General features: G+C 44.5%; 1 protein-coding gene across 1 annotated transcript in view; it reads left to right on the top strand.

Annotated features, from left to right (window-relative positions):
- The first annotated feature begins 501 nt into the window (after positions 1-501).
- Ythdf1 (YTH N6-methyladenosine RNA binding protein 1) overlaps positions 502-17828 on the top strand; it is a 17720-nt gene continuing 393 nt past the window's right edge. Inside the window, exons 1-5 of the mRNA XM_031373012.1 lie at positions 502-762; positions 1127-1151; positions 2337-2416; positions 9929-11449; positions 16916-17828. The exon at positions 16916-17828 is cut by the window's right edge and continues 393 nt beyond it. Of these exons, the coding sequence (XP_031228872.1) occupies positions 736-762; positions 1127-1151; positions 2337-2416; positions 9929-11449; positions 16916-16942 (1680 nt within the window). The 5' untranslated portion in view covers positions 502-735 and the 3' untranslated portion in view covers positions 16943-17828. The remainder of the gene's footprint in view (positions 763-1126; positions 1152-2336; positions 2417-9928; positions 11450-16915) is intronic.

Here is a 17828-nt window from a genome sequence, read left to right as displayed (position 1 = left end):
TGGTAGCAGGTTCACTGAGCAAAGAGCTTGCCTGAAAGTGAATGGCTAATGGGGTGAGTTCTTTGTTGGAGACTCTTTGAGGGATGAACTGAGCTTTCCCCACGTGGAACCCAAAGGGGGCCATCTAGCTTTCCTTAAAGTCCTCTTGTCTTTTACTCTGGGTGATGGAATCAGGTACAGAATCTATCGCGAACACTGGTCACATTCTGGCACTCTCCTGTCAGGACCAGACTGTCAGGGACAGGCTAGGAGGCCAGCCCAGCAGCCACAAAACTCTGGGACAGGTGTAGCTTAGCTACAACCTCCCACCGTCTCCCCAATAGAAGCCGCCCCAGGAACCCCACGTGACTCCAGACTCGCCCCGCCCCATCCGGTCTGGTCCCGCCCCTCCAGCGCGAGACAGAGTCCCAAGCGCGAAATCCTGGGCGAGGAGCCACGGTGCGCAGGCGCAATGGTGGCGACTCGACGGCACTCCCGGCCTGCCCCGCGCGCTGACGTCGCGCAGCTTCGTCCCAGCCGCCGCGGCCGCCATTGGAGTCGGCGCCCCCTCAGCCTGTCCGCTACCTTCCGCTGCTTCCCGCTGTTCCGGCCCGCGTGCCTACAGCCGCCGCCGCGCCCGGCCGCACCCGCGGAGTTGGCGGCGGGGCACGGGGTCGCGCGCGGCGTGACAGGCCCGGCCTCGCGGGAGGCCCGAGCCGGCAGCGCCCGGGTCCCGCGCCGCGCTGTTCATGAAGCATGTCGGCCACCAGCGTGGACCCCCAGGTAGGGCCGTCTCGGGACCACGGTCACGAGACTAGGCCGTGGACAGGGCGAGACAGGTTGCGGTCTGGGCCGCGCCGGGGACCTAGAGGCTGGGCTGGGATTAGGGTGCGGGGTCCGGGCTGGGAACAGGGAGGCCGGGTCAGGGTTTGGATCTCCGGGCCGAAGATTTGAATACCAGGCCGGGCAGAGTCCTGGGGTCCAATGGCGGGGTCGTTGGGTTTGGGTATGATCAAAGTATGGGAGATCTAGCGGCCCGGCCGGGGTCGCGTTGCCCTCGGGGTAGCGTTCTTCGGATAGTAACTTTGTGTTTCCTTTCCCGGGCTGGGTGGTGTCCACTCGCATATCCTGGCCTGCGGCGACGCAGAGAACAAAAGGACAAGATAATAAAGGTGAGGAGAGTTCCGGGAAGTCGTCCGGACTTTGGAGGAGAACGGGGCAGCGCCAGTCCGTGTGGACAGTTTCTCTGGTCCACCAAGCCAGCCTGGGATCCGAAACTTAGTTTCCTCCCGTAAACTTGGAGGAGATGAAGGTTTCCATTTCCGGGGTATTTGACAGATTGGAAGGGAACTAGAAAAATAAAGGCATACTCGGAGTAGTTCAGATAATATTTTGCAATTTCTCTCTTGACTGTTCTGCCAGAACAGTTACCTAGTGGGGAAAGAAACGATGTTAAGACGGCCTCGGAAAGGTTAGCGGGGCTGAATGACTGGTCCTCTGTTGCTAGGTACTGGATGGCTCTGGAGGAGAGTCAACCAGCTAGCTGTGGACCCGGGGGCCCTGCCCTCCACCCTTAGTTACAGTAATTTTAAGTTTATTGTTATCTCCTGTGATATTCTGGCTTGTAATAAACTTCCAGAACTCTTATGAGAACTCCAGAGTGACACTAAATCTTTGGAAGACTGTTTTTAACCAGTGTGTGTTGTTGTTACTTGGGTGTAACCAAATATGGTTCATCGTGTTTTAAGGCTGGAAAAGGCCCAACACTTTATTTACCATTCCTTTCCTTTCCTTTCCTGGCTGTGCACTGTAACAGTGGAAAGTAGGTGGAGAATCAGATGGTAGTAAGCTTGGGTTACAGCCCTTTCCTGCTGAGCATCCTGCCCTCAGATCTGTGTGCATAACTGGGCTCTTAAAGCATGTGTCCTCTGTTTGCCTGGAATAGATCTTCTGAGAATCTGTAGATTAGTCAACCCCGGAGGTTAGAAGTAGAGTGCTTGACTGGCATAGGGGAAACCCTGGGTTCAGACCCTACCTTGGGGCGGGGGAGGAGCCATCACAAGACTGGCTCAAAGTCTGGCTATAAGTTTCTTGCTCTTTATTATGGTTGCAACAAAATGACATCTGGCTGAATTATTATTATTATATTTTTACTTTAAAAAGGGAATTTAAGAAAAGTTGTACAATGCCATTTTAGCTAGTTATATAAACATCAGCTCTCTATAGGGAGTGTGCCCATTTTGAAATAAGATCATATCTACTAAAAACTAATGAAAATAGACTTTACTAAGATTTCCAAGTTTAAAAGTAATTTTTTTTAAAGCTTGAAGATAATATTTTGCAACTTTTTGTTCTAGTACAAAATGGTTCTTTGCATCAGAAGGATGCAGTTCATGACAATGACTTTGAGCCCTACCTTTCTGGACAGTCCAATCCGGTGAGTTTATTTTATTAGCATATTTTTTATTTAAATAATTTGCTTGTAACAAATTTACTATAATATTTCTACTTTTCTATCCCAAACAGCAAAGAGACATTCTTGAAAATATTAGGAAATGATAGTGTGGTCTTGAAGATTGGCTTTGTGTAAGTCTTTGTGCTGGGCCTTGGGCCTGAGTGATGAAGATGGTTTTCTTTGTGTAGAACAACCTCCTGTGGAGGTTGGGCACAAGGCAGGCTTAGCACCGTGGGCCGGGACTGGGGTGCTTTTTATGTTGTATAGGACTGTGGTTCCCTGAAGCTCTGTACCGAGTTATGATCTAGGAGAGTGGGTGAGTTCTGGACAGTGCAGCAGATTCCTTTGCTGTGCTGCATCAGGAGACTGGCCTTCCTTGAATCTTAGTTTCCTTTTGTATGAATAAAAGAATCCTGCTTGTAGGACTGTTGGGAGATTGGCATTAGAGAGGTTATGTGTAAAGCACAGAATTAGTACCTTATGGTCAGAATTTCTTACCTTCGGCACTATGGAACCCTTCCTGTTTTCATGTGTATGTATGTGTATGTGTATGGGCATAGGTCGTGTATCCAATGAGGTGTTCGAGAGAGGTGGGGGTGGAACATGTGTATAGACCTGATATTGAGGTCAGGAATGATCTGTCACCTTATTCAGTGATGCAGGGTCTCTTTTGGTAATCTCTGTCTTCACAAGTAGCCACCACACTCACCTGGTGTTTAGATGGGTTTGAAGGGATCCACACTCTGTTCCTAAATCCTGAGCAGCTATCACTTTAAACTGAGCCATCTCCCCAGTCGGTACTTTTATTTTTTAAATGTAACTATGTGTGTACATGCACAGGTGACCTCAGAGTCTAGAAGATGGTGTAAAAGCCTCTAGATTTAGAGTTACAGGTGGTTGTGAACTGCCTCTTGTAGGGGACCACAGTTCACTTGCCATATAGGGTGCTGGTAACTGGACTGTGGCCCTCTGCAAGAGCAGCAGGTGCTCAATCTCTGAGCCATCTCTCTAGCCCAGATAACTAAACATTGTTTTAATGTTCCCTTTTAACATTTCATGTGTATGTACAATGTATGTTGATCGTAGCAGCCTCACATTTCCCCAAGGTGCCCCTCCTACTTTCACATCTCTTTCCTCTAACTTCCTGGGACCATGGGCATTTTATGCCTAAGCGTTTTTTTGGCTGTTTTCTGCGGGTAGGATCACCTGCACCCATCCCCTGGCTTCTGCCCACTAGATTCCTTATGCAGCTCCCCTGAAAATTGTCTACAAGGTGTTTCCTGGTAACAAAATTGCTCTGCTTAAAAACTATAGGCAATCTGGGCATGGCGGTACACTTTAATTCTAGTATTCAAGGGTAGAGACAGGAATTCAAGGCCAGGCAGGGTTAACTAGTAAGACCTATCTCAAAACAAACAAACAAAAAGCCATATGCAATTTGAAATTTAGATTAAACCTTAGTCTCAGCCACTTTTAAATGTATGCTGCATATTTAGAGTTAAGCAAGGCTTTTTGTCTGGTCATTGTACCAGAAGGAAATGGATTACCTGCCCCCTCCCTTTATTTATTTATTTATTTATTTATTTATTTATTTATTTATGCTCATCTGCCCTTCTAGGTCATCTTAGAGCATTTTACAACTTTTCTCCATTTTCCTTCCCACCACATTCAGCATATCAGAAGCCTAAGAGTCTGAGGGAGCCTTAACCTATAGGGTTACATGGTTGCCCCTGAATATTTGGGCAGTCAGTATAGGGTTGCAGAACTGACTTGGCTTTAATCATGAGCCATTGGCCATGACAAGAACAAGAAGTTAAATAAACCTAGTCTTTTGAATATCATATTTCCTGTTTTTCTTTTTTGGTTTGATTTTTCAAGACAAGGTTTTTCTGTGTAGCCCTGGCTGTCTTGGAACTCCCCCTACAGACTGGGTTGGGCATCAGAGTCAGAGATCTGCCTATCTCTGCCTCCTGAGTTCTGGGATTAAAAGCTTTCACCACCACTGCCTGGCTCCTGGTTCTCTTATAGCGGTGGTATGTACTAAATATTAAAACAAGGAATAAGGGTTGCTTTACTATGTTCAAAATGTTTTTATAAATTAGGGACTCGTGGAATACTTGGGAGGAGTTTCTTAAAAGTAGAATCAATTTTCCCCCTTATTGTCAATTGCATGTCCCTGAAGTCTTGGAAACTGTGAAAAGGAATGTTCTTCAAGATAGCACCCTTAGCTTTAAAGTGGTACCTTCATGTGTGTATGTTCATATGTACTTTTTACTAAAGTACTTAACCAGCATATTGCTTAAGAATAAATTTTCAGCCGGGCAGTGGTGGCGCACGACTTTAATCCCAGCACTTGGGGAGGCAGAGGCAGGCAGATTTCTGAGTTCGAGGCTAGCCTGGTCTACAGAGTGAGTTCCAGGACAACCAGTGCTACACAAAGAAACCCTGTCTCCAAGAAAGAAAAAAAAAAAACAAAAAAGAAAAGAATAAAATTTCTAGGGCTGGAGAGATGGCTCAGTGGTTAAGAGCATTGACTGCTCTTCTGAAGGCCTTGAGTTCAAATCCCAGCAAACCACATGGTGACTTACAACCATCTAATAAGATCTGATGTCCTCTTCTAGAGTGTCTGAAGACAGCTTCAGTGAACTTACATATAATAAATAATCTTTTTTTTTTTTTTTTTTGGTCTTTCGAGACAGGGTTTCTCTGTGTAGCCCTGCCTGTCCTGGAACTCACTCTGTAGACCAGGCTGACCTCAAACTCGGAAATTCGCCTGCCTCTGCCTCCCACGTGCTGGGATTAAAGGCATTTGCCACCACTGCCCAGCAAAATAAATCTTTTTTAAAAAAGAATACATTTTCTAGAAATGTTCAACTTTATTGGGAGATATGTAGAAAGTAACACCACAGGAAACTTTCAGGTTTTCCCTTAAGCATGAAGCAGCTGAGGACCAGCATGACAGCCATTTACCTGTTTGGAGAAGTAGAGCCTCTAGTCATTTAGCAGGTGCCTGCTGTCTTTGTGTTACTTGTTTCTTCACATGGGACCAAACTGCCATTCTGCCCCCCTACTTTTCTGTAGTACATCCTTGTGCCCAAAGATTGTTTAAAATGCTGGATGGACACTGTCACTCTCCGTGTGGCAACATTGAAGTTTGTACCTCTGCTCATTTGTGAGGAACTGCTGGCCTTGGGAGCTCTTAGCTTATCTTGAAAATTAAGCCTCCTCAATCACGAAAGGTTTTTTATCGGAGTTTATGTGGTTTTTTTTTTTTTTTTTTTTTTGCCTGCAGCTAGAGTTAAATAATGCCGTGCCTTGTCAAGGCGCTCGCAGCCTCTGTTGTTTGTGAGTATCTGGGAGAAACTTGAAACTTGGGTTACTGCCATGTCTAGGCAGTTCTAGTAGGCTTGGATTAGCACTTATGTGCGTGGCCATCTAGCCTGTGTCTGGCTTGGATTTTTGTGGTTACATGTACATATTATAAATTTCCTTAAAAGGTCCAGTGGTGATGCCTAGTAAGGAGGGATTTGCTACTGCTATAGCTTCCCAGAGGGAAAAGGGACGGATGCAATGGGTCTTTACTTGCACCTTAGCAAGTTGCTTAAACAGATATAAAAATTCTTGTCAGAAACTGCTGTCTCTGCATATCAGCCAGTTATGGGTTCACACCACAGTCTCAGAAGATCAGCCTTGAGGAAAGACCAGGAAAGTGCCTGGCTGAGTGAGCGTGGTGTCAGGGTTCTCTAACATTTCTTTCGTCTGTAGTTTCCTCCTGAAGCAAGTGTATACATGCTGATTGACAGCAGTCCCAGGAGTCCTAGACACTTGCTCATTTTTTTCCAGCCTTGCCCTTAGTGATTCCTTAAACATAATGGATTTGATTTGATGAAGAGCATGTGTCTCAGCGTGGTCCAGAGATGATCTGCAGGGCTGGGAAGAGACTGTCCTGCATCTCCTTCCAGTTTCAGTCACTGTTCAAATAGTCTCAGAGTTCTTTCTTTCTCAGAAAAAAAGGGCAAAAGTATTCTAGTCCTTTAAAAGCCACCCCCTTTGTCACTCAGGGTGATTAAACTTGGATTAATAATAAATGAACAAAAGCTCTTAAAATTCTAGAACACATTTATGGCTTTGTTATACTTCACTGTTTCCAAATGACGTAGTGATAACAGCCATGGTTATTTAAATTCTCTTTAATTTTTTGGAGTGTCTATTTTGTTTATCTAATTTTCTAGTTATCAGGATCAGGAAGAAGAGGCCTAAAAGCTCCAAGTTGTATTTTCACCTGTCAATGGTCTTTGGCTTTGCCTAGAAGATGTGTTTACCTTCCTTGAGTTGTCTTGTTGTACCCAGGCTTTGATTAGAAATCTTAAATATGGTACTACCCAGTCAACTGATGAACTGTGGGAACCCAGGTGTTGTACTTAGAGGTGTGTTCATATGTGAAGAGCCATTTTTGAGTTTGATTGCATAACTTAGTTTATTCAACTGTGTCTCTGGTAAACCACTTCATACTGTAGCTTCGATGATACTGTGGAGCTACCAAGCCAGAAGGAACTGTTTGCTTGAGGCATTTACAAGCCCCTCTTAGAAGCTTCTGCTATGGATAGAGTTGGAGCTTAAGAAGACTTTACTTAAGTGGGCCTTCTGGTGTCAGATAGCGGGGTTTAAGAACTCACTCCAAGGATTTAATACTGGCAAAGATTATGCCTGTTCTTCAGGTGGAAATATTTCAGGAGGGCTTTGAGAGCTGTGACAGATCTTACTTCATAATCCTAAATTTACAAGTGAGTGTAAACCACAAGCTTATGCCTGGCCGTACAGAGGTAGGCGGAGGGCTTGGACAGGCTCTGTGTGCTTTACCAGTAGCCCCAGTGTATTTATTTCCAGGACATACTTGAGCTAAGTTGTTACACATCTTGACCAGAATAGGTACCAAATACTATAAACTAATGGGAACCACTTCCTTCCCAGGAAAGTTATAAATCATAGACTGGCAATCAGCTTGGCTTACAGAGTTGTGGGAGCAGCTGCTATAGGTCTCTTCTGCATAAAATGGCCTGGTTGAGATGGCTTTACAAACTTGCTTGATGCTTCCCTTTCAGAGACTGAAAGGAAATAGGGAGGTAATAGAAATTGGTCTGTCAGTGGGGTTGAGGTAAAAACTGGAGTTGGCCTAAATTAAAGCACAGTTTGACAGTGCTTGTGGGCCTCTCAGGTTGGAGAGAGTTAGGAAAGTTGTGGCTGCTGGTTCTGAGGCAAAGGGAGGGTGTGGCTAGGTGTGCTAGGTGTTTGGACTACCTCTGCCTGCAGCACTTTTCTGGAGATCTTAGTAAACAATAACCTTTTAATCTGGGATTTTACCTTTTCCATAGGGTTTAATTTTATCTTTGCTTATTCTGTCTTCCATTTACAGCTTTGAGAAGCAGTGAAGTCTCCCCAAGGCAGGTGCCGCAGATGCTTTTCTTCTTTGGTGCTTCTGTCCTACATATGTGTTTCTACATGTACATTTTTAGTTGAAGCATCACGCCCTGGTCTTGAGGTGTGATGATTTTTGCAGAGAAAGTTAGCTGGAATCTTTCTATTAGGATCTGAAAGAAACACAATTTTAGGGTTTGGAACAGGATGTTAGGGAGGTGTTGTGCTTGCATCTACATGTTCAGGTAGCATTTGGGCAGTACTGGCTGGAGAATAATGGGGCCACTTACTGTGTAGTGTTTGTATAGCTCTGTTTGTGACCTGTGTGCTATGCCTGTTCTTCAGGTGGAAATATTTCAGGAGGGCTTTGAGAGCTGTTGTTACTGTGATAGATCTTACCTCAATCCTAAATTGAGTCAGTCTCAGTTAAGGCCTAGGTATAAGTCAGAGTGACCTGAATACCTTTTCTGAGTCCTTACTGCTGTTTGTTGGTTTGTGGCTAGTGGGTTAGAATGACAGACCACCATTAGACCAACCAGTCTTCTTTGGGAGGACTGTGGCTTCAGCTTTGTATCCATGAAGGTATGCTTTCCTCACAGAGCAAGGCTTGTGCTCAGACCTCATTGATTCTTCTTCCCCTGGCCTTGTTGCTCAGGTTCTTTTGAAGGATGCTAGGAGGAGATGCACAGCAGGGGGTTGCAATGGAGGACGCAGAATCACTGGAATCTTTTCAAGAGAAGATATACCAAGTTTGGGTTTTTTTTATTTTTATAGAATACTTATAGTGACCTGTTTGTGGATGCTAAAAGTTTTTATTACAAGGAAGCAATTACTTCATGTTAAGTGATAGTTCTGAAATGTTCTGGTGCCTAGTGGCACTTTCTTACCTTCACTGGACATGTCCACACCTGAGCACAGATTGCCATACTATAGGAAGGTCTCTTCACTTACATCCCTGATGCTTCCTTTTCAGAGATTGAAAAGAAATATAATAAGGTAATAAAATCTAGCCTGTTGGTTGAGGTAGAAACTGAAATTGAGCCCAAAGCATGGTGCCTGATTCTCACCAAACCTTGGTTGAGTGTCTCTCCAAAGAGATGGTATCCCAAAGCTGCCAACTCTGAAGTCTACACCTGCAGGCTAGGAAACTCCTTAGGTGAAGTAGGGCTACTAGGTCAGGATGCTGAAGCATCCCATCCTCCTACCTTTTTGCCCTGTAACCCAGCTTTAAAGCCCCTCTTAGAAGCTTCTGCTATGGATAGAGTTGGAGCTTAGGAAGACTTTACTAAAGTCTGGTGTCAGATAGCAGGGTTTAAGAACTCACTCCAAGGACTTAATACTGGCAAAGGCACAGCAGAGAAGCCTTTGCTCCACTCTGAGCACCCATAAGTACCCAGGAAACCATGAAATGTGAAGGGCAGACCCTAATAAAAACGCAGCTGGGGTAGCTATCAGGAATATTGTGTAGGAGAGGGTCTTGAAGGTGATATTGAATACCAGTGCCCAGTTGTGTTAACAGGTCACTGAGCTGGAGCCTGCTGGTCTTATTGACTGTCAGAGCCATCTTAGTGCATTGTTAAGGCTGTCCTCATGCTCTGCTGTGCTATCAGTGTTCGTTGTAAATATTACCACTGCAGGATTGGGTTGAGTTCCTTGGATGGTAATGGCAGAAGGGTGGTTTGCCTGGGTCATTTCACCTGAGTTAAGATCATTGCAACTTGGGAGGCAGAGGCAGGTGGATTTCTGAGTTCAAGGCCAGCCTGGTCTACAGAGTAAGCTCCAGGACAGCCAGGGCTATACAGAGAAACCCTGTCTGGAACACACACACACACACACCCCCCCGCCATCTCACCCCCCAAAAAAATTCATTGCAAAGCAAGCTTTGTGCTTTGAGACAACAGTCTGGTTTTCATTTGTAACTAATAACTTTAGTTTTGACATTGGTGACCATATCTGTCATTTAGGAAGAAATAATCATGTGCTATATTATATTAGGCTTGTTTCTCACCTTTGTATGAGGTGGTTAGCATGCTGAGCTGTCTGACAATTGTCTAACTCATCACCTGTTTGTTTTCACAGAGTAACAGTTACCCCTCGATGAGTGATCCTTACCTGTCCAGCTACTATCCACCATCCATTGGATTTCCTTACTCCCTCAGCGAGGCACCATGGTCCACTGCAGGGGATCCTCCCATCCCGTATCTCACTACCTATGGACAACTTAGTAATGGAGACCATCACTTCATGCATGATGCTGTTTTTGGGCAGCCTGGGGGTCTGGGGAACAACATTTACCAGCACAGGTTTAATTTTTTTCCTGAAAACCCTGCATTCTCAGCATGGGGGACAAGTGGTTCTCAGGGGCAGCAGACTCAGAGCTCAGCCTATGGGAGCAGTTACACTTATCCACCAAGCTCCCTTGGTGGCACAGTTGTTGATGGGCAGACAGGTTTTCACAGTGACACCCTCAACAAGGCTCCTGGGATGAACAGTCTGGAGCAGGGCATGGTTGGCCTGAAGATTGGGGATGTTACCACCTCTGCAGTTAAGACGGTGGGTTCAGTTGTCAACAGTGTGGCACTAACTGGTGTCCTTTCTGGCAATGGTGGGACAAATGTAAACATGCCAGTTTCAAAACCAACTTCATGGGCAGCCATTGCTAGCAAGCCTGCAAAACCACAGCCTAAGATGAAAACAAAGAGTGGGCCGATAGTAGGGGGTGCACTGCCTCCTCCACCTATAAAGCATAACATGGACATTGGTACTTGGGATAACAAGGGCCCTGCTCCAAAGGCCTCAGCCCCCCAGCAGACACCATCCCCCCAGGCTGCCCCACAGCCCCAGCAGGTAGCTCAGCCTCTTCCTGTTCAGCCCCCACCTTTGGTCCAGCCACAGTATCAGAGCCCTCAGCAGCCACTTCAACCCCGCTGGGTGGCTCCTCGAAACAGAAATGCAGCATTTGGGCAGAGTGGAGGGGTCAACAGTGACAGTAACTCTGTTGGAAATGCCCAGCCTACTTCTGCCCCAAGTGTAGAATCCCACCCTGTCCTGGAGAAACTGAAAGCTGCCCACAGCTATAATCCTAAAGAGTTCGACTGGAATCTTAAGAGTGGGCGGGTGTTCATCATCAAGAGCTATTCTGAGGACGACATCCACCGCTCCATCAAGTACTCCATCTGGTGTAGTACAGAACATGGCAACAAGCGCCTGGATGGCGCCTTCCGCTCCATGAGCAGCAAGGGGCCTGTTTATCTGCTCTTTAGTGTCAATGGGAGTGGACATTTCTGTGGGGTGGCAGAGATGAAGTCCCCTGTGGACTATGGCACCAGTGCTGGGGTCTGGTCTCAGGACAAGTGGAAGGGGAAGTTTGACGTGAAGTGGATTTTTGTCAAGGATGTACCCAATAACCAACTGCGGCACATCAGACTGGAGAATAACGACAACAAACCTGTCACAAACTCCCGTGATACACAGGAGGTGCCCTTAGAAAAAGCAAAACAAGTGCTGAAGATTATTGCTTCCTATAAGCACACAACCTCTATCTTTGACGACTTTTCTCATTATGAGAAGCGCCAGGAGGAAGAGGAGGTAGTGCGCAAGGTGAGTTGTCCTTAGGCACTTATTACACAGGTGACATACACAGCAGGCTGGAGTGTAGTGGACAGTTTGTTGGTCTAGTGACATTTTCCTGGCCAGCCTTAGTCAGGGCAGGTTGAGTTGAGATGGTACAGTGGCATCTCTTTAACTTAGCTGTCACATCACTGCGATGAGCCAGTAGTGTGGTGTTTTGAGTGGATGTAAATGAAACTCTGTCACTTTCCTGTTACGAAATATGGTAATCTGGACCACTGTGTACATGAGAACAGAGAGTGAGAATGTGGGGAAGCTATTCTTTGTAGTGTCTGTCCATTCAAGCACACTTAGAAATCAGTGTTCGTGTGACCCTGGGAGACTGTCCATGTGGTTACATTGGCTGCACTGTGATGGTTCACCTGCCCAAGGATTTATGCTTTGGCACTACCACATAGCAGTTGGAAGCTCTGGGTCTGACAGTCACTTCCTGTTCTTTAGGAACTCAAAAGGCCTGCAGTTTGGGGGAGTTTAAACTTGCATCCTTTAAGTACTAAAGAGAATGGTGTGCTGGGGTGGGCGTGATAAGGAACTAACTTGGGATCCAGATATTTTGTAATTAATGGTTATATGGTTAGGTCCATTTGGCTGGAGATAGTTTTAACTGAGGCCATTTTGGTCTTCAGAACAGAAATGGTTTTCAGAAATGAGACAGATCTTAATATGTATTTTGAAGCTTTTATTACCTAAAAGTATTCATCCTGAGATTGTCCTTTTCATGAAATGTTTGTTGGATTGGCTTCCAATCTTTTTGTCCTAAGTTAGGTAACTTGCTTGTGTGAATAATTAAGCATTTTGAGGAAGGAGGTGTGGAAAAAACAATGTAGTAATGCTATTGCTGGTACCATTAAGTTATCCTTATTACAAGCACTGATAAAATATTAAGAAAGAAATGGCATTTATTTCCAGTAACTGAAATTCTTTAGGTTTAGCTTTTTGGGTATAAATAATAGACAGGCATTCCATAAAAGTGGCATGTGTTCTTAGGAATAGTTATTAGTGATTTTCTTTTGCTACTATCATCATATGCATACCTATGCAAACCCAAGATGCCTAGAGCATTTATAGATCAAACCACCTGGGACCACTGTGTTAGCATAGTAAGTAGTTAGGATAGTGCCTGCCTCCACTGAACAGGGATAGTGAATGAGACTTGGATGCTACTTTTATCTAGTAGCCAGCTGTTTGTGCTGTGCTCAGTTTTTTTAAAAATACTGAATTTTTAAGAGTCCCATTACAGTGCACTAGGTGGGGCTGGGGAAATGGTTTAGTGATTGGCTGGTAATCCCAAGGGCCTGGGTTCAATTCCCAGCACCCATATGACAGCAGCTGTCTGTAACTTCTGTCTCATGGGCTCTGACATGCTCTTTAGCCTCCAAGGGCACTGTACTCACTCATGTGACCTATATGTACTGGTAAAACACAAACATTCAAATAAATAACATCTCAGAAAACAAAAGAATGTTCAGTTCTTTAAAAATATACTAGCTCTCAGAGATTGATGATAGTCTTAGGGATAAAAATCTGCCCCTCATCTGCTTGTATCTTAAAATTTCCAATTGTTTTAAAACTTTTTCTTACTGGTTTTTTTGCTTTTGTTTTTGGTTTTTGGTTTTTTTTTCTCTTTTTAAGTTTTTGTGTGTGCCTTCATGAGTTTATTTGCATCCCATGCATGCAAGTACTTGCAAAAGAGAGATGAGGGTGTCAGATCCCCTTAGAACTGGAGTTAGAGATGTGGGTGCTCAGAATGAATTCCAGGTCTTTGGCAATAAGAACAGTGCTAGCCCCTAATTCTACCATCTTTTTTTTGTGTTGTTGGTTTTTTGTTTGTTTGTTTTAAGATTTATTTATTTATAATATGTAAGTACACGGTAGCTGTGTTCAGACACTCTAGAAGAGAGAGTCAGATCTTGTTACAGATGGTTGTGAGCCACCATGTGGTTGCTGGGATTTGAACTCAGGACTTTCGGTGCTCTTAACCACTGAGCCATCTCTCCAGCCCCCTAAATCTACCACCTTAAAATTTACCTAATAGCTGGGCAGCGGTGGCGCACGCCTTTAATCGTAGCACTTGGGAGACAGAGACAGGAGGATTTCTGAGTTCGAGACCAGCCTGGTCTACAGAGTGAGTTCCAGGACAGCCAGGGCTACAGAGAAACCCTGTCTTGGGATAAAAACAAAAAAACCAAACAAACAAAAAAAACTTACCTTATAAACTTGATTCTTAGACAGCAACGTCTGTCTGGTGTTGTGGTAAGCCTTTTGAGTGATCTGCAGGGGTTACAAATTATTAGCATACAGTCAGGATCCCAGGTGGTCCTTAGACCACCATTCTTGAAGTCAGCATGAAGGTTAGTCGCCATCCTAGGGAGGATTGGCAGCTTACACAAACTGACAGCCCAGCCATAAACCTTTTTTTCGGTGGAGGTGAGTGTTAAATTGTGTTATTGAAGAAGACGAATACTCTAATTTTTTAAAATTGTTTTAATGGAATTTCAAACATCTCTTTACCCAGTGTGGGACAGTCCTTAGCCAGTTGCCTATCAGCTATTCCGTTTTTCCCTCCAAGGAGGCTGGGCTATTAGTTTTTCTAGGAGTTGGATTCCTGGGTGTGTTGGGATTGAGAGTCTAGGCTATTGAGGAATATGGTTTCATTTTTAGAGTGAAGTGGGAAGCTGGGTGGTGGTGACACACACCTCTAATCCCAGCACTCAGGATGCAGAGACAGGTGGATCTCTCTGTAAATTCCCTGTCTCAAAAAAAAAAAAAAAAAAAAGTGAAGAGCTCCTTCCTTTAGGCTAAAATGTGCCTGCAAAGTAAGTGCTTGAGTCTCCTGGAGACACCCAAGGTTTTCCTGACCTGAGGACAGACCCACCTTATGTTCATTGACAGTTAGACCTCACCACTTTCAAGTAGCATCTGGTGTTTAGAAAGCAAAACATAACTAACATTTTCACAGTTTCCTTTTCAGAGTTTTCTTGTCCAGCTATAAATATGAAAATATGCTAATTTTTTCCCTTTCTTTTGTTTTCCAAGGCATGGTTTCTCTGTGTTGCTGTTGGCTGTTCTTTATAGTCCAGGCTGGCCTACAAGTCCTACTTTGATATCTTGGTTTTGGTTTAAGATTTATTTATTTTACGTATGTGACTACACTGTCACTGTCTTCAGACACACCAGAAGAGAGCATTGGATCCTGTTATTGATAGTTGTGAGCCACCATGTGGTTGCTGGGAATGGAACTCAGGACCTCTGGAAGAGCAGTCAGTGCTCTTAACCACTGAGCCATCTCTCCAGCCTGATACCTTGTTTTTTAAAATGTTTTTGTTGTTGTTTTGAGATGGGGGTCTCACTATGTAGCTATGGTTGGTCTTGAACTCACAAGAGATCTATCTTTGCTTCCTGGGCTTTTGAATTAAAGGCATCTACCTCTACACCTGTTATTTTGGGCGTTTTGTTTGTTTTTGAGACAGGTACTCAGATACTTTCTCTTTTCTGTTTAAATTTGGTTTTATTCATTATATTTTATACATGTATGGTGTGCTGGGGTGTGTGCAAAGGACAGCCTAGGGGGGTGGCCACTCATTTTGTCATGGGTCCTAGGGATCAAGCCCAGGTTGTCAGGCTTGCTACAATGTGGTCTAGCTTGCTGAACCACCTTGCCATCCCTACATAGTTGTTTTCTTTTGTTTAATTTATAAACAGGCCTTTCTTAGTATTTAAAACAATGACTTTTTGAGTGTTCTGCATATTGCCTACTGGCTTCTGACCCTAGTCTGACAGGCCTCTGGGGTGAATCACATACACCTGACCCTGTAAGGATGATGTGTTCTATGTATTGTCTCCTTCCTCCAGCTGCTTCACTAGCAGCCATTGCACCCTGGGGAGACAGGCTTCTGCTTGAAAAGAATTTTTCTCTTTACATCCCAGGGTAGAGGGTTATGAATTCTTTTTTTTTTCTTCTTGAGACAGGGTTTCTCTGTGTAGCCCTGGCTGTCCTGAAACTCACTCTGTAGACCAGGCTGGCCTCGAACTCAGAAATCCACCTGCCTTTGCCTCCCAAGTGCTGGGATTAAAGGCGTGCGCCACCACCACTGGCCATGAATTCTTACTAGTTAGCTGTTGACTAGTTGATCTGGGTGCTCTGCCACCTCCTTAAGTTTAGAGTCACACAAAAATGCAAGAAGCCTCACCTTGAACTTTGGATGGTGGTGGTTGCTGTGCCTGGCATATGTTTAGTCCAGGTTAGCCCCAAAGGAAAGTACAGATGTTGGCTCCGATATAGTAGCACGTACCGTTGATTCCAGTGCATAAGAAGTGTGTGGGGACAGAAGGATCAGGAGTAGTTCAAGGCCACCCTTAAGTACATGAAACACTCTCTCAAAACAAACAAAGCCCAAAGTAAGCAATTACAAACTACAGTAACTGTACAGGTACTCTGCTGACAGCTTTCTCAGTTTACACCTAGGATGACCATGCTAGGGACTGAACCTTTAACATGAGTCAGTTTTTTGTATTTATGCTCTTTCTTTAATAGCATGACAATGGTACATGAGGGAGAGTGGGGATGATGGAAGAGAGCGAGTGTGTGTGTGTGTGTGTGTGTGTGTGTGTGTGTGTGCACGCGCGCGCGTGTGCGCTTCTCACATCAGAGACACTTTGTCATTGGCTGAATTTAGATGTAATGCTGGGGAAGACATGATAGCTACTCGACGCGATGCACTGATCAGAAATCAGCTAGGAGGCAGACATGAAGAGTGGGTGTAATTCCAGATTGGTATGACATGCATGCTGGGGATAGGTAGCTGTTTATGAAAGTAGGAAGTCAGCTCAGTTGAGCTATGACCTGACTTGGTCAGTACTGCTGGAGGCCACAGAGGAAACTTGAGCTGGTGGGAAGGGCTTAAACTAGATGGATCTAGCTTTTCTTCCTATCCTACTTAGTCCTTACTTGGAGCTTACTTACAGCCTGTCAGATTTTGGTATGTTCTAAGTCATTGGTTTGTTAAAATGAAAGAAATTTAGAAAAATTATTCCTTTGTACTAAACATGCTAGAGTACCCTGTGCATGCCAGTCCTTCCCTGGGGTGCACGCGCTTTAGTAGTTCTACTGTTTCTTCACTAGCATGATTGGCACATGAGGGAGAGCTGGCTGGGTTGGGAGGAGGGGAGACATGGGATGAGTGGGTGGAAGACATGTGATTGGACATGTCTCTGTAATTTCTGTGCGAAGGGTCTTGAGAAAGGATAGGACAGCATGTGGTGGCTCCTGCCCTGGTCTGTGGGACCAAAACCAGATTCACAGGGACTGCCCAGACAAGCACACATCCTCATCTTGTGCTGTAGCCCATAAAGTGGCCTAAGGCCTCGCCTTTGTGGGCTTTTGCCTGTAAATCAGAGTGGTTTGTGAGCTAATAACCTCTTCTCTTCTTTTTACAGGAAAGACAGAATCGAAACAAACAATAAGGACAAGCCAGTTTGTTCATGGTTAATGGTTGACTTTGAAAACAGAGTTTTAAAGCTGTATGCTTGGTGCTGTCTCCGAGTCAGCTCCAGTGTCGTCCTCGTGCGGGGTTGATTGTTGCATCTTTATCTTTGTAGTTCATTTTTGCCAGATGGATCTGCATTCATTTGTATTTTTCTATGTATTATAATATTGTAGAACTCACTAATAAAGGAGTATTTTGTTTGTCAGCTTATCAGTCAGATTGACCTAATGCAAAATATAAATATTCTTCAAAACAAAACACCTAATACATCCCAAAGATATTTTTATTTTGGCAGAAATTATGTTCTTATTCTTATATTTAGTCATTTAATATCCCTATAGGATACTTCATATCTCTTGCCCTCTCCTGCTTTACAGCAAACAAAAAGCCCATTCAGCATGTGCTGTTGATGTCTCTTCACAGTACTGAAGTGGCTTGCCATTTTACTATCTGTGGTATCCATCATATTGCTGACCTGCCCTTTTGAGTTTCTTACTAGACAGATAACTTTTAGTTTTAAGTGTGCCCACAGCTGTCTATGGACAAGCTGTCCATAGTTTAGTGCCCACACAGAGCGGTGCTCCAGTTCTCCTTGCCACCGTCTGCCACTGCATGAGGTTCAGGATCTGTGGCAAGGAACTAGAAGGTGTTTGAAGTCTGGTTCAGCATTGCAACATTCTTAGTTGTTCATAGATCATTTTTAGTTGTTCTCTTTCTTCTCTTGAGAATCCTGATGCTGTCTTAAGTTTTTATACCAGTAACGCTAAGCTTTAATTGTAGGATCTGATAGTACAGGCAGTGTGATGGATGCTGCTGCCGACTGTAAATTTCACTGTGTGTCTAATTTTTTTTCCTGTTGAATG

The sequence above is a fragment of the Mastomys coucha genome, unplaced genomic scaffold (assembly GCF_008632895.1).
Source record: "Mastomys coucha isolate ucsf_1 unplaced genomic scaffold, UCSF_Mcou_1 pScaffold15, whole genome shotgun sequence".
NCBI classification, from domain to species: Eukaryota; Metazoa; Chordata; class Mammalia; order Rodentia; family Muridae; genus Mastomys; species Mastomys coucha.
This window is presented reverse-complemented; position numbering and strand designations above follow the sequence as displayed.